General features: G+C 38.7%; 2 protein-coding genes across 4 annotated transcripts in view; one reads left to right on the top strand and one right to left on the bottom strand.

Moving 5' to 3' along the window:
• The window catches only part of LOC104934030 (RNA-binding motif, single-stranded-interacting protein 3), a 130,903-nt gene extending 119,024 nt beyond the window's left edge, over window positions 1-11,879 (top strand). For all 3 annotated transcript variants that reach the window (XM_027286511.1, XM_027286510.1, XM_027286509.1), the window contains exons 10-14: window positions 1,166-1,216; window positions 7,261-7,377; window positions 7,720-7,806; window positions 8,212-8,336; window positions 9,320-11,879. In XM_027286511.1, the coding sequence (XP_027142312.1) occupies window positions 1,166-1,216; window positions 7,261-7,377; window positions 7,720-7,806; window positions 8,212-8,336; window positions 9,320-9,323 (384 nt within the window). In that variant the 3' untranslated portion in view covers window positions 9,324-11,879. The remainder of the gene's footprint in view (window positions 1-1,165; window positions 1,217-7,260; window positions 7,378-7,719; window positions 7,807-8,211; window positions 8,337-9,319) is intronic.
• Window positions 11,880-12,983: 1,104 nt separating this feature from the next.
• Window positions 12,984-14,913, bottom strand: part of entpd3 (ectonucleoside triphosphate diphosphohydrolase 3) — an 8,298-nt gene continuing 6,368 nt past the window's right edge. Inside the window, exons 9-10 of the mRNA XM_027286145.1 lie at window positions 14,681-14,831; window positions 12,984-13,846 (exon numbers count right to left, since the gene is read on the bottom strand). Of these exons, the coding sequence (XP_027141946.1) occupies window positions 13,658-13,846; window positions 14,681-14,831 (340 nt within the window). The 3' untranslated portion in view covers window positions 12,984-13,657. The remainder of the gene's footprint in view (window positions 13,847-14,680; window positions 14,832-14,913) is intronic.

Below are 14,913 nucleotides of genomic sequence, written 5' to 3'. Positions count from 1 at the left end.
GTTATGTGTGTTTGTATACTGCAGTATATATAGTAACAAAAATTTTCCCCCTGGGATTATTAAGTATTTCTGATTCTGATTCTGATAAAATATAGGCTTATATTGCAGCACTACTCCCAATGATCTTTCATTTTAGGCAAAATCCTCCTTTTGTTTCTCTCTCTCTGTCCCAACGTGTCGCATCCTCTCCACACACACACAAACCAAACCAGTTTATGTCAAAGCTGGGTTGTGATGTGGATGTGGTTAATAGAGAGATTGACTCAGTGCTTGATCCACAGTTTGTCAAACACATAGACTTTAAAACAAACACCAGCCCTCCCCCACAGATTTTCTCTAGCACAAATCGCTGTTGTAAATGAGAAAGACAAATGCAAAGACACACCTTCAGCAGTGCAGAATTACACCCAGAAACACAATGACATCCTGCTTTTTGTAGACAAGACAAGAAATTAACCTACGTTGCACAACTCCTCATAGACGGACACAGGTGAAAGAACATACACGTGCACACATATAATTACTATATAGGTGCATACCCTGTCTTACATGTGACAAAGGGGCCTTCAGGGACTTGTCCCTCCTCATGTTTGGGTTGGGCAGTGGGTAGCAGTAGGAGATGAAAGTGGTGATTTGTGGCCAAGACAGGCTTTGATGATGAAACCTCCACTGTGAAGCAGTAATTATTAGACTGTATTGCTCTCTGTGGTCTTCATATCCTCTTATAATTACAACATAACATACTGTATAGTGGACCCTCGGTTACTGCCGTAATATTCTTTAAGACACACTGCCGCAGGGACTGAGGCTCTGAAATGGGCTTGTAAAGACTTGAGTTAATGATTAATTTTCTCTCTTCTCCTCTTTGGTTTTCTCATTTTCGCTCCCTTCCTGTCATTCTGTCTTCCAATTGTCCTTCTTTATGTTCTCTCTTCCTCAATTCTTTACCCACTTACAACAATCTTCTTTTTGATCTTCCCTTTCCTCTCATCTCTTCTTGACCTACCTTCTGCATCTTCCTACTGATGCCCATCCCCTCCTTCTCTAATTACTTTTTCTCATCCTTCATTTTTTACGACTCTCTATCTTTATTTTTCTACCTCCCTTGTCATCTCTGATGTTATTGTCTGTCTTCTCTCTTCACCTCTACTGTCTTTTTTCACAGGTCCAGAGCACATCTTGGATGCCACATCAACAGTATGTTATGCAACCTACGGTATGTTTTTGAACCAGCTTCTACTTTGTTTTTACTGTCACATGTCATCTTTTCCCAGTGGAGTCATTTTCTCCATTTTCCAACACTCTTCACCACCTCCTCTTTTACACTGCATTCCTGCCTCTCATCTCTGTGTTTAACCACGCCTCAGTCTTTACTCCTCATGCTCTTCTCAGACTCCTGATGTCAAAACAGTCAAGATTCTTCACACCAGTTCCCCTTGAAATAGCTTGATAAGTTATGTAAATGTAAAGTTGGCTGCCATAAAATTTGTGAAAGAAAAACTACAAAGTCATCCAGACTAAAAAAAAGCATAGGTCTTTTTGTGCTATATATACTGACTATAACCGCATTGTAACATTATTTCCTTATATTTTTCATTCGTGCAAATGATAGAGCAGGTCACTGAAAAATTGCAATAACCCAAGTGATAAAAGAAAAATGGTTTCCAACAAGTGCTTAATTATGAGATGCCAAACCCTAGTCAGACCAGGAAAGAAAACTTTATCCCTGCATCCAAGTCCTACCCTGCTGAATCAGCTTGAGAATAACCTCCTTAAAACAGGTCGAAGAGCTCAGCGAAACAGAGTCTGAAATCTGTAATAAAAGGTTGCTCCCTGCTGGTTTGAAATGAAAGTGCAGGTAGGACACAAGTGTAGTGATAAACATAGTGCTGATGCTAAAGTCAGAGGTTATTTTTTTACGGTGATACATGTAATACACATACAAAAAACATCAATGCAAAAACAGGCAACACTTACAGTATAATACATTACAGTGATGTAAAAAATGATGCTTCATGTCTGGCTGGAATCCTGACTGATCTGAAGGATTTAAGCTCTGTCTGCACAAACACACACACACACACACACACACACAAAAATATTATTAAAATACACCCACGCTTACATTTACCCGTATACTCCTGTAATATTCACTGTGAGTGTAGGTGGACGCTCAATATAGATTGTAAATCTACACTCACCTACCGATTCTCTTTCCTCTTCTCTTAGACTCGCTTTTACCTAGGGTCTATATACAGCTATGATAACAGGGACTGCACTTTGAGCCTCTACAGGCTTCAGTATGAGCTTAACCGACATGCTGCTCATCTGATATACAACTACTCTAACATATCATATAAAATCTCTCCATCATCCACACCTGAAGCAGAATCCTGCTACATGCTACATGTCTGGTCAACTGGAAGAAAATGAAAGGCAGTTTATATTCATGATGGAACCATACAATAACCTTGAAATTGCTTCAGATGAAAATAAACCTTTATCACCTCTTAAAAGGTTTGTCACAGTACCACTGGTATCACATTGCGTAAGGTGTACATTAATCATTTTATATTAACTCTGAAAAAACATTAAACTTGCTTGTAAAATATGCATTTAATTTTTAATATCCATGCCTTTTAATTACACACCTGTTCTGAAAAATAAGGAGAAAGCCAAAACAGAATTATACAGGAAATTTCAGTGAGGGAGTCTAAGACAAGTGCACAATCCAGTGGGAATTTCAGCAATCATGGTCATCATGGCTGGCACAAGCGATCAGACATGCCACATTATCTCGACAGCCATGACATCCCATGATGACACAGCATGAGGAATACTTATTATTATTCAAAGATTATGAAGGAAAGAAGTTGGCATCTCTTACAACAAGACAATATTCAAGACAGATTTTATCATCAAGATTTGTGCAAGTGTTAATGAGTTGGGACCTTGCCAACTTCTGCAGACTATTTTACACCTGCAATATTCAGCTATGCTCCATTAAAATTGTCAGCTGTAGGGTGATGAAAGATGGAGGCAGCAAATATATGCTATATCAGCCATGCACTGAGCAATTCCAGCACACTGTCACAACACAATAGTTAAACTAGTTCCAAACTCTGTCGTTCCCACTCTCTATAGTTCTTGCTTCCTATCTCTCTTCTTCTTTGTGTCTATCTGCCAACTCCTAAAAACATCCTGCTGTCACGTCTGATTAAAATTATGTCTGTGAGAGAGGATAATACCCATCTGTAAATGTGTTTTCAAACAAATGTCCTGTCTAATTATTTGGCAGGCTGCTTGATATGACTTCGTAAGACTTGGGAGAAGACAGCGAGAGATAGAAGAGGAGAGAGAATAAGGGATTGGAGAAAAATAAAGAAAATAAAGAACTAGGGGAACTGTGGGTATATGACAGGAAAGAGAAAGGGCAAGAGGAAGAGGCAGGCACAGGGAAAGGAGAGGAAAGAAGGGATTACAAAGAATAAATCGGGAACAAAGAAAAGAAAACAACTGCTGCAAAAGCATGTCTGGGCTGTGCGCGCCAGTTCCCCAGCCTTGTCTCTGCATAGTCAAAATCCCTGTTAGACAACAAAGGCGAAGGCTAGTCATTGTATTTCCTGGATACAGAAGAGCTTGGCAAATTAAAGCTGCGAGAGGGAGGGAGACTGAGAGAGACACAGCAGCTTAATTCTGTTCCTGTGGTAGCAGAAGCTTTCTCACCACTGAACCAAAGTTAATGACTGGTAACTGTGATTAATGGTGTGCGCTCGTTGACACATTTAGGTTGGCGCACACGAGCACACCTCTGCTAATCGCCCAGTCAACTGTCCATCGTACAGTTTTCTTTTTTTATGTGTTTGTGGTATCAAAACTGGGAGGTTGCTATGTGTATCACTAATAAATGTTTCACAGATACACACTGCAAACACACAGTTACTGAAGAAGTTAATGACTCTAATTAGAGGGTTAAAATGAGAGAAATAAAAACAGCATTAAGTGCTGTTTTTGTTGCCCCAGAATAAACAAGTTGCATATGCATGCAGTCACGCAACTGTAGTTACACACACACTAGAATAAGTGTGCGCTCTCAAATGAACTCTCACGCACACACACCTATACACACAGTGGAGTGCCTTTAGGACTGTGTGTTTCCAAGCCTTGGTGAAACGCCCAGATTACTTGAACTCCCTGTCTTTACATCCTAATTAGTGAGAGGATGTCTTTGTGCATAATTACTCACAAATCCCCCTACAGGAAATGAATGTATTACCCTAACCATGCATAGCAAGGCAGACAAGGAAGGCGGCTTATTGGGGAGGGCTGTAATGAGACATCCAAAGAATTAGGATTTCACATCTTCCTGAGTTAAATTGCCACAAATTGCCATTTGCCAGTCATTTGAGGAGACAAAGGGGGAGAGGAATGTGTCAAGAGAAGTACATATCTGAGCCTCTAAATACGGCACAATACTTTTTGTTATGCTGGGATCCTTTGTGTGCACATGTGCTTATCGGTGTGTACAGAATCCCCGCATACACGTTGCTGCTTGTTTAGAAGTTACAGTCGAGCAATACCTGCCTTTATGCTTCATGTCGTCCCATAAAATCTTGTGTGCTTCAGAATCTAAGAAGAATAAATAAATGGGGGCGTAGATTTAGTATGGAAAATCACTTCCTTTTTCAGACCCCACCACCTGAGAGAGAACAAACAACGCCGTTTTCACATCCTTTGCGTGCTCAAACACACAGAGCTCCTGTCACACCGGCAGCAGTTAGTGGTTTTCTCAATAAACGGGTGTCATTATCACTAATACTGTGTATGTGATGCAGCACGGTGCCTGCAGCATTCTGCTAGTCAGCTATACTTCTCTACTGCAAAAATGACAGCAAAAGAAGAGTGAGGGAGAGAAAGAGTGAGTTCAAAGTTGAAGCAGATCTTGTATTTTCCTCTCTCCTGTCCTTAGAGGGTGGGTGGGGGGATAACTGTCTGCCTTGTGCACTCATTTACTGCTTACCCCAGGAAAATAAAACTATCTGATACATGAAAACATTAACACATATACAGACTCTACCGCATACAATTACACACTCATCACACAGTGGCTAAGGCACGGTGTCCGCAAGCAGACACATGAAGATGGCAAGTTGTACACTTGTACAGTTATAAATCAGAGCAGACAATTAGTCATTATGGCTTTTCATTTTGCTTTATGCGGCTTTCCCTCCGCCTGCTGTGAGACTGGAGTGAAAGAAAGAGCGAGGGAGGATGAGAAATCATTAAACGAGACATCGTATTATATAGATGGATGAAAAGATTGGGTATTAGCTAGATTCTGGCTGCTAAATCTACCTGCCGCAGCCAAGGCTTTGTGCTGGTTTGTGAGTAGATCTGTTGATGCATCTGTGTGTGTGGATGCCTCTTAAATACGTGTGTGTGCATATATACAGTATGTGAGTGTGTGTGTGGAAAAAGTGCCAGTCACACACTTGATGTTGAGTGTTGACAGAGCATTTCTGATAGCCGGGCAGCTGCGTTCTTCAAACAGATCTCCCTATGAAGACAACAGTCAGGAGGAAGAGCACTCAGCACTGTTAACAGCTCTGACAATCCCCTGTCAGTGTGTGTTTGTCAGTGTGTGTGTTGGTGTAGGCGTGTGTGTGTAGGTGTGCCTTCCTGTGAAGCTTGCAGACATAAGGATCTTCACTTACAGATTCGCAACTGTGAACAACTCTGACAGACAGTACGTGCTTTCGAGAGGAACACTTCACACAGCTAGAACTTTGTGTGCGTGTGTGTTTACCTACGTGTGCTTGTGTTGTTGTGAGGCTCCCTATGAAATCCTACCAATACAGTTAAGACGCTATACAGCTTACACCTAAAATACTTTAATTTAAAATCTGTGTTCTAACATCCTGTCTCGACATGCTGCTACAGAAGTGCTGACTTTTTCCGGTGCGATACTGACAACCTATCCACCAATGCTGTCTGTGCTCATGGGAAGTGTAGTTAAACAGCTATCACAAATGAACAGTGTTTACCTCTGCAGGGATGTTGCCAGGCATCTCAGTGTGCAGTGCGACGAGTCTCCTATTAAATCTATACCGAGCTGTTGAGTCGGTTGCAGAGAGAAGTAGAGCTCCACCCTTCAAGATGTTAGGAGACATCAAAGCCAGTCCCATTGAAGAGATTTGCAGTAAAAGCCTCTCCTCCATTCAGAAGCATGTTCTGTCAAGCCTGCCTGACAAACCGGCAGACTGGCTGCATTGCCATGTGCAGAATTCAAACCATTTGCAGTCATAAAACTTTACTGGCTTACAAGTCTTTCTACTACAACTACTATTTCCTCTAGCTGTGTGTCTTAACAAGTCTTATTTAGCTGTATAGTATAAAAACATCATTTTTCCCCAGAGCAGGATACATTGACTGACATATGTAATCACTCTAATTTCCTTTCTTGCTAAAAGTTAGATGAGAAGATTAAAACCAAAAGAAATCTGCTTAACAGCACTTTTAAAGCTAATGAACAGGTTATATATGTTCATCTGTTGCGTAACTTTCTTCAGTGGATCACTATTCAGTGGAATAGCCCAGCACATGCCTTGTAAAACTCCATTTTTACACCTGGGTTTTCGTACAAACTAAACAAAATAAGATAACATATTAGTGAGGTTCAGAGGTGCTTGTCAGAGAGCTTTTAAGAGAGCAAGGCCAGCTGTTTCCCCTTTCTTCTGGTTTTTAGGCTAAGCTACTCCTGTCCTTGCTGTAACTTCATATTTGGCGTTAAGAGAAGAGAGGTATCGATTTTCTGATCTACCTCTCGGCAAAGAAGCAAATAAGTGTCTTCCCCAAGACCGTTCCTCGAACAACTCCATCCCCAACAGATCCCTCTTATCCATCCTTCACTCTCTATCTACAAATCCAGCCCCTTACCAAAGCTTAGTTTCAGCTTTAGTTTTGTGTTAGCTTAAGGTCATTGCCTCTTACACTTTCTCCTCCATCCAGCTCTAAGTCCCTTTTTCTCCTTCATAGCCCGTCATCTCTATATATTTCTCCGTCTTCTGTCTTCTCACATATTCCACCTGCTGTGATCAGTGAATTGTTTTAGTTAAGCCATCTTTCAAACTGTGTTTTTGATTTGTTTCATGGAGCCCGTTTTTTTTGTTTGTCCTATAATAACTGAATAAAACAGTTTGTTTTCCTTGTCCAACAATGTCTATAGTCCGGCCTGTCATGTGTTCTTCCGTCCTACCTCAGGGTGCTGTGATCACCCCAGCTGCGGCCATAGAACCCAGTTTGTCTCTTCACCCCTCCAGTGTAATGGCTCCTCTCACCCAGCAGATGAACCACCTGTCTCTGGGCACCACAGGCACAGTGAGTCTCAGCTTTTACCTCCTCCAAACCATCTTGCGCTGCATGTATTTGTGTTCATCTTTTGATTTGTGATCTAATTTTATATCATCAGTAACATTATCAACTCTAATTGAAATGTTCTCACAGCTGAAACTACATAGCTACACAGAAATTGCTTTTTTCTGTTTGCACACAACTGATATGTGCAGTGACCCCCAGGACCAAGCCAGACTATTATGAAATGTATTATGAAAAGTTTCAGGGAATGTCAGATATTACTATTAACCCAGACACCCCAGAGGACATACTGTATTGTCTGTGCTCATATTATAAATCTGTCCGTGCTCCTTCTTCTCTCTGCAGTACATGCCTGCTGCAGCCGCTGCTCCTATGCAAGGAACCTACATTCCCCAGTACACTGCAGTGCCTGCCTCTGCCATCACAGTGGAAGTAAGGACAAAAAGTAGTTGTTTATTGACTTTATTGTACCACATTCATACAGGAGCTTATATATATATAGGCTTTACAGGGCTGACGTTGCTTGAATATCGACTTGAATATTCTCTTATATTGTGCCTCTCAGATAAATTAGATGCTAGGCCGGAGGAATTATTATAGAATTCTAAAATGAGCACCAGAAATTAAACAGAGTCTGCCAAAAGAAGTTGACCCCTTGACTTTTAATCAATACCAAGTGAATTTTTGTCTTTGCCAAACTTTCTGGATATTCTCAGCAAACTTTCTTTTAGTGCTTTGTGGAACAAAGACTCCTCAGTTCACCTCACTTGAAACGTTCTAACAGTAAGAGATAGCTTCATATCTGACTTGTTTTTGTAACTGTGCTTCTGGTGTCAGGGCGTGGTGACAGATCCATCTTCACAGACAGCCGCCCCCACCTCACAGGACGCCAGTGGGCAACAGCCTTTATCAGTGGAGAATACAGGAGATCATGCCACAGCCTACTCTTACCAGCAGTCTAAGTGAGTATTGTAAATAGACATCTTTCTTTGTATTGCATACTCTCTGTGCAGCTGCTATAGACTTTTTGCTACTGACTACTGTCAACTTTTATTCAAATTTTGTTCTATTGTTTTAAATTGCCAAAAATAGTACTGGCAGTTCTGTTGAAAGAAGATGCCAAATAGAAAGGAGGATGGACGCCAGAGTGGGATCCTGATAGTATGCAACACTTTATGTGATAACGTAACTTAGAAATGCCATAAATATTTTTTTTACAAATACAGTGGTAGTAATTTAATTGTAAAAATGTTTAAAGCTAAAGGATTCCACACTTAACATAGCTGGATTTCCGCTCTAAAAAATACTTGTCCTCTAGTGTATTAGAACCCTTTATGTCTTGTAAAGGAATGGAAGAATGGAGGACTGGAAACAATGGGATGGATAGCTCGACTAGTCACTGTGCATAGCTTAGGAACAGATGTCGAACTAGTCATTTTAGATTTTTCGTTTAGTATGTGTTCATGGAAATGACTACATCAAAGACATCCAAACATCAAACAATCTCCGTCTTACAGTCATGAAGCGTAGTGTTTGTCATGGTTCTAATTTACAAGTTAAATAATATATAATTAGCCGCAGAAGACTGCAGTGTACACAGACATGCAAGAAGTAAATAAACACCTTCATTCAAATTAAAGGTGTCTATTTACTTCTTGCGTGTCTGTGTATACTAGTTGTTGCACAGACAAAATATTAAGTCAGTTGCTGTGTTGTTTTGGTCAAGGAACGTGTCAATCTTTGCTTGTAAAACACTCTCCTCCCATTTTATCTTCCTCCAGGTGTTTATTCACCTTTTTTTCTGCCTCCTAGATAAGCTGCCAGTGATTTTCTTTAAATACAGCGGTTGGACAAAGAATGTTGTGCCTGCTTTAGAAACAGTAACATTGTCAACAGTTTCCTCGGTCACCCTTTTTTCACAGACTTGTCTTTCTGTCTCCTTTAGATAACAAGATTGGTAGGAATCATTGCTGCATTGCCTTTAGAAGGACTGCATTGAGGCATTGGAGACACCGAGAGGATCAAAATGAAACGGGGACAAAAAAAAAAGAGGTGACACTGAGGGGAGAATGCTTCCACTGTGCACAGGCACCAAATAAATGACAAAATGAAGAAAAAAAAAATCAATTATATTTCTTACCTGGTTGAACCAAGAAAAAGGAAGAAAAAAGAAATGATGGTTTTCTGAACTTGAGGACAATGAAATCAAAAGCAGTCTGCAACTTTGAGTTTATCATTTCTCACTGTGAGACTGGACTTTGCCTCCAAAGGAAAAAGAGAAGACAGACTGAAATCTAAACTCAACCAACAAGCTGTACAGAAAAAAAAGAACATTTGAATGTGCAGGTAGATTTTCAGACTTTTTTTATTAAAAAAAAGGAAGGAAGCAAAGTCTAGAAAAAAAAACTGATTGTCTTCCTTTGATATTAAGCGACATTATTTTCATTCTTTTTATTATTTGAGTAGTTTTCTAGAATATCAATGTTTTCGTAAATCTTTATTGCCTTAATTTTCTCAAAGTTGGGAAAAACGTTTCCATAGTGTTGAATTATTAAAAAAAGAGAGTGGTTGAATGATTTGAGAGGTTCCTGGAGACTTCTCAGAGCCTCAGAGATGAAATCTACAAAGCTATCTGTACAGGATTAAAAAAATAAGGTTGTATTTGTATGATGATCATTTTAAATTATGTGGTGCAGTGCAGCTGATGTTGGTCAATAGGAAAAAAAAAACTTCTTTAATGCGACTTGTGGGATGGGTCAATCCACTGCTTCCTGGTAAATACAGTTCATCATGGGATAAAAGTTCTGTTTCTCCATCACATTTGTATTTTTTTGTTTTTACTTTTTTTTCTCCATATTTTGGGGATTCAATTGCAGTCTTTTTACCGTCAAAAAGTTGCTTTGCCTGCTTTGCTTGTCTCACTGCAAAAAAAGTTAAAAAAAAAGAAAAAAAGGAAAATTTCTGACTTTGACAAAGAAGCAGAAAGAAAAGCTAGGATTTTTAAATGTGCAAAAAGCAATAGTTTTAGTAAAACTGTTGACAGTTTCTTGAGTCTTTCTTAACTGTTGAACAAAAGCAGCCTACAGGTGGCATATTTTATACCAAAGATGAAGAAACTAGGTAGTGAAGAGATCTTCCTTATGTTGCTTTTTCTGTTAGACTTTTCTTGCTTCTCATGCTGTTGTGTACGATGATTTTATCGGTGACTGAGAACATGCAGTCTGTAACACAACTGCCTCAACAAGAAGAATGTGATATTTTGTTTGTCACATGATCAAATATTGCGATAATCTAAAACGGCGCTGTAACATCTGTCGGGAGTCCAGATGCCCTGTGGAAAGTGGAGGAGGTAGGTATATTATTGGAAATGAGTTGGTACAATAGTGCTAAAGAGGCTGAAAATGCATTATATCCTGTGGAATATTAGTGTGTTTTTCTGTGTATACATCCTCTTCTGGTTGCATTGACCAATCTCAAATCCCAAATGCAGACAGTGAGATACTGTCAGTCAGTACAACAGCTAGCCAAAATTGAATTATTTTGAAATGCATAGTTTCAGTCCATACAGCAAACTGTTTTACGCCGCTGTCTTGCCAAACACAAGCCATTTAAAATGTGAGCAGGCCGATGATCTCTGTTAGAAGAATGGGCATTTTCTGTTGAACGAAATTACAGTTCATGTATATTCTAAAAGGATGAGGAGAGATGTTTTGTTTTCCATTTTCTTTTTGTGCTGCCTTTTTTTTGTCTTTTTTGAGAATTTATTGTGATGTGTTAGCTGCTAAATATTTTTCATTCTTGAGGATTTAGGTTGTCTTGTTTTGGGGTGGGTGTGGAAGAGGTGCACCTCTAGAATGACGGCAATTGACCATTTTAATAAAGTTTAATAAAGTGGAGTCTAAGTGAAAAAAGAGACATGTTCCTGGTTACAGCCCCCCCTCCCAAAAAAAAACGGAAAAAAAAACAGAAAAACATACAACTCTCTTCTTAGAAAAATCTGAAAAAAAAATCTGCATTACATGTATTGAGTTTAAGAGCATCAGAACAAACAGGAAAAGTAAATTCTCTATGGACTTTAACAGGCGCACACATGCTTCGAGGTCACACCCTTGAAGCCCCACCTACCTGACCCTCCACCAATGAAAGGAAGCTAATGGAGATGGCAGAACAGACAGACACATAGAAAAAGCATGGTTCAACCAAAATCAAGCAGATACAAACCTCTATAGGAAAATAAATTATTGAAAGAGGAGAGAAGGTAGAGAAAGCGAGAACAAAAGTAATATTTATGAGATCTTTTTTTGTACAGGTGTGTAAAAGAAGATGCAACAGAAATAACTTTGATGATGCTATTTTTTTATTTGCTTGGTCACATGCCTCCCATGTCTTTCAAATTGTGATTCTGAGAGTGTCTGTAGAAGTGGATATTGCTGTAGTTTCAAATGTCTCTTTTCTTTTTGTTTTCTTTTTAGACAAATCTTTCAATAAAAAAAATGTTTCAAACACTCTTATTCTTGTGTATTCTGCAGATGCAAAGCAGTACCACTAGAGTGCTCTGTAGTACAACATATGGGATAGGGTATGAAAGGTTATTGGAGGAAGTGCTGCATGTGTTTTTTGAGTTTTTACAGCTGATGAAGCATAGGTATTTAAATTTGAACATTCTCAGTAAACAAGTCAGTTTTGAAGAAGGAGTTATGACTGACTAATGTGTTTAGTAGTAAATTAAGTAATATGGTGAGCTCAGATAATTTCATTATTAGGGTATGATGCAACACAGTAGCCCCAATCTCATACAACAACCACAAAAGGTTCATGTAGTGGATTTGTTTATTGTATACAGAATAAAGAGAAAATTATTATCAAAATAGGAGAACATAGTCAGTGGATTACATGAGAATCATGCATAATTCTCTCCAGTGCAAAAACAATATTACAAAACAAAATGTCAAAAGACAGACACATTTTTATTCATGCTTTTTGCAGTCTGAAAAGAAATTACTTTCTTTCACTGCAGAAATAATAGTCTTGTTACAACTATACTATAGCAAAGACAGTACAATAATAGGAAAAATGTAACAGACCTTCCAGTCACTTCCCAATTTAAATCTTATGAATGTAGGTATCAAGTAATACACAACTCAGTAGCAGTCAAATTCATTACTCCCTCTCAGGAAGCCAAAAAATGTGGTCATAAGTGCTTCGAATGCTGATTAAAACAAATCCTTCATCCCAGGATACATATTGACATATTTCATAATATATAAATAACACTAAGTATAGATTGCAATGACCAGTGGGAATGTGCAGATTGCCAGTGTTGACAGCACTAATCCTTAACACTATATTTTAATCTAAAGGTGTCATTTCCCCTTACTCCCCAAGGTTGGTGTATAAATATGATGTTGTTTGACAGGAAAAAAACAACACTTAGAACTGTTGTAGCACTAAATTGCTTTTAGAGACTAGTTGACTGCTGTCTGTAACATGTATTTTGTTTGCAATATCATAATGTAACAATGGCATATTGCACATTCAATACATTATTTATTACAGAGGATTTCATTCAGTGAATACATATATATATATGTATATANTATATGTATATATGTATATATATACTTTTTTTATGAAACATTAATTACAATTAAATTGTGCCAAAGTGTTGTCACTTCGTAATGTGCACTGAATCTCAGTGCAGTTGCACAAATAATATAGGGAAAATGGATGAAACATAGTCAGTGAGTGAGTGAATAATTCATGCTTTTGTCTGAGCATCTATGTATGTATGCATGTATGTATGTGATCATGCAATTGTGAATGCACATATGGAATCTCATTACACCATGTGTACGTAAACTGCTGTGTTGGCTGTAAAACAACAATTTAATAGAGCTTGAAAAAGTAATTAGAAAAAGTAAAAAGATCCCATTATTTAAATCTACAGTATGTGCATTTCCCTGAGGTACAACATCTTAAAAAATGTTTTTAAATACATTTTTAAAATGTGTTTTGCTTGTGTTTTGCTATCTCAATAAAGCCAGTCTCTTATGTGAAGCTAGCTCAAAGACACTAGCAGATAAACAGTGAGAGGTTTTCAAAATGAAAACTTGAAAATTAAAATAGACGGCTGTAAATGGCTCAGGCTAAAAAAAACAAAACATTTTCATTAGTTACTTTTAGTATAGATGTCTTGGCACATGCTACTGTAGCACTACTTTACAGGATTACTACAGCCCCAAAGACTTACAGTGGCTGATCATTCCCTTTATAACTTGCACTTTCAGTAGCAGATGCGAATGAGGATGATGAAAACTAAGACAACAGTTATGATGGTTAGTGCTGAAAATAGAAAGATAAGCCCGGCAAAGACGGGGTCGGTCATGGGGTATGTATATTTCACTTCAGACGGGATCATGTTGGACATAGTCAGCATGTAGCCCAAACTCCAACCAATGCTGGTGTTCCTTACCTGAACAGAGAAGAGAAGAGAAGAGAAGAGAAGAGAAGAGAAGAGAAGAGAAGAGAAGAGAAGAGAAGAGAAGAGAAGAGAAGAGAAGAGAAGAGAAGAGAAGTATGCTAATACGTCATACGTCACTTTGCATGTCTAGAGAACATGAGAACATGAAACAGCCCTGTCCTGAAGTTGTATAATTACAGCGCTAGTGAAAACGATGAGTCATAACACCCAAAGAACATCCTGTAAAAAAAAAAATCCCCTACAAGGACCTACCATCCTCACCCCAAAGGCACTAAACAGCACACTGACTCTGTTGTTGGCAGCCTTGGAAATTTGGAGCATCACCATCTGTTTAAGAATGATTATGTTCAAGTCTAAAGGGTACACGCAATGCAATTTGGAAACTATGGCTCTAATATGCGACTCTTTTGTAGCTGTTATCTGTCTTTATGACTCATGAGTGGTACACTGAGTGTCACAGACAAGGAATTCCCTTCTGATGAGGGAGTTTTATTGTGAGAGGCGCTGTATGTCCTCAGGGTGTCCCAGAGCAATACATTGCATGCCTTTCACTCTGGCCTCAACTTTTTAAATGCAGACAATTGGTATGTCAGCCATTCGTCTTTAATAGGTCCCTGTGGGTGGCCTTATTCGCACTTGTGTATTATAAACCGTGTTAAACGCCTGTGAACACAAAGGACTGTTGACAGCTAAAGCACAGAAACTCTCATTAAACTGCCATGACAGATTCTGATGTCTTATTCCTAATTTTTACCTTTAGATAGAATATATGCCAACAGCAGAAGGCAGTAGTGTGAGCAAGGAATGTCTTTTTTCTCAACAAACCTGTTTTTCGAAGTTAATGTTTTTCCAGGTCTCTTTCTCAAACTTGTATCCATCTGTCAGCAAAGTGAAGACATAGTGAGCTCCATGACAGTAAGTCCTAAGGTATCTTTCAGATATCCAATGCTTTTCTTTCCTTAACTGCAAGGAAGAGAAGAAGAGATCAGTATGCAACATGTGAATGAATAAATGAATTAAAATAAATGCTATTAAAAATTAATATTTAAGATGTGATA

This window comes from Larimichthys crocea, chromosome XIII (genome assembly GCF_000972845.2).
Source record: "Larimichthys crocea isolate SSNF chromosome XIII, L_crocea_2.0, whole genome shotgun sequence".
In the NCBI taxonomy this organism is placed as follows: Eukaryota; Metazoa; Chordata; class Actinopteri; family Sciaenidae; genus Larimichthys; species Larimichthys crocea.
This window is presented reverse-complemented; position numbering and strand designations above follow the sequence as displayed.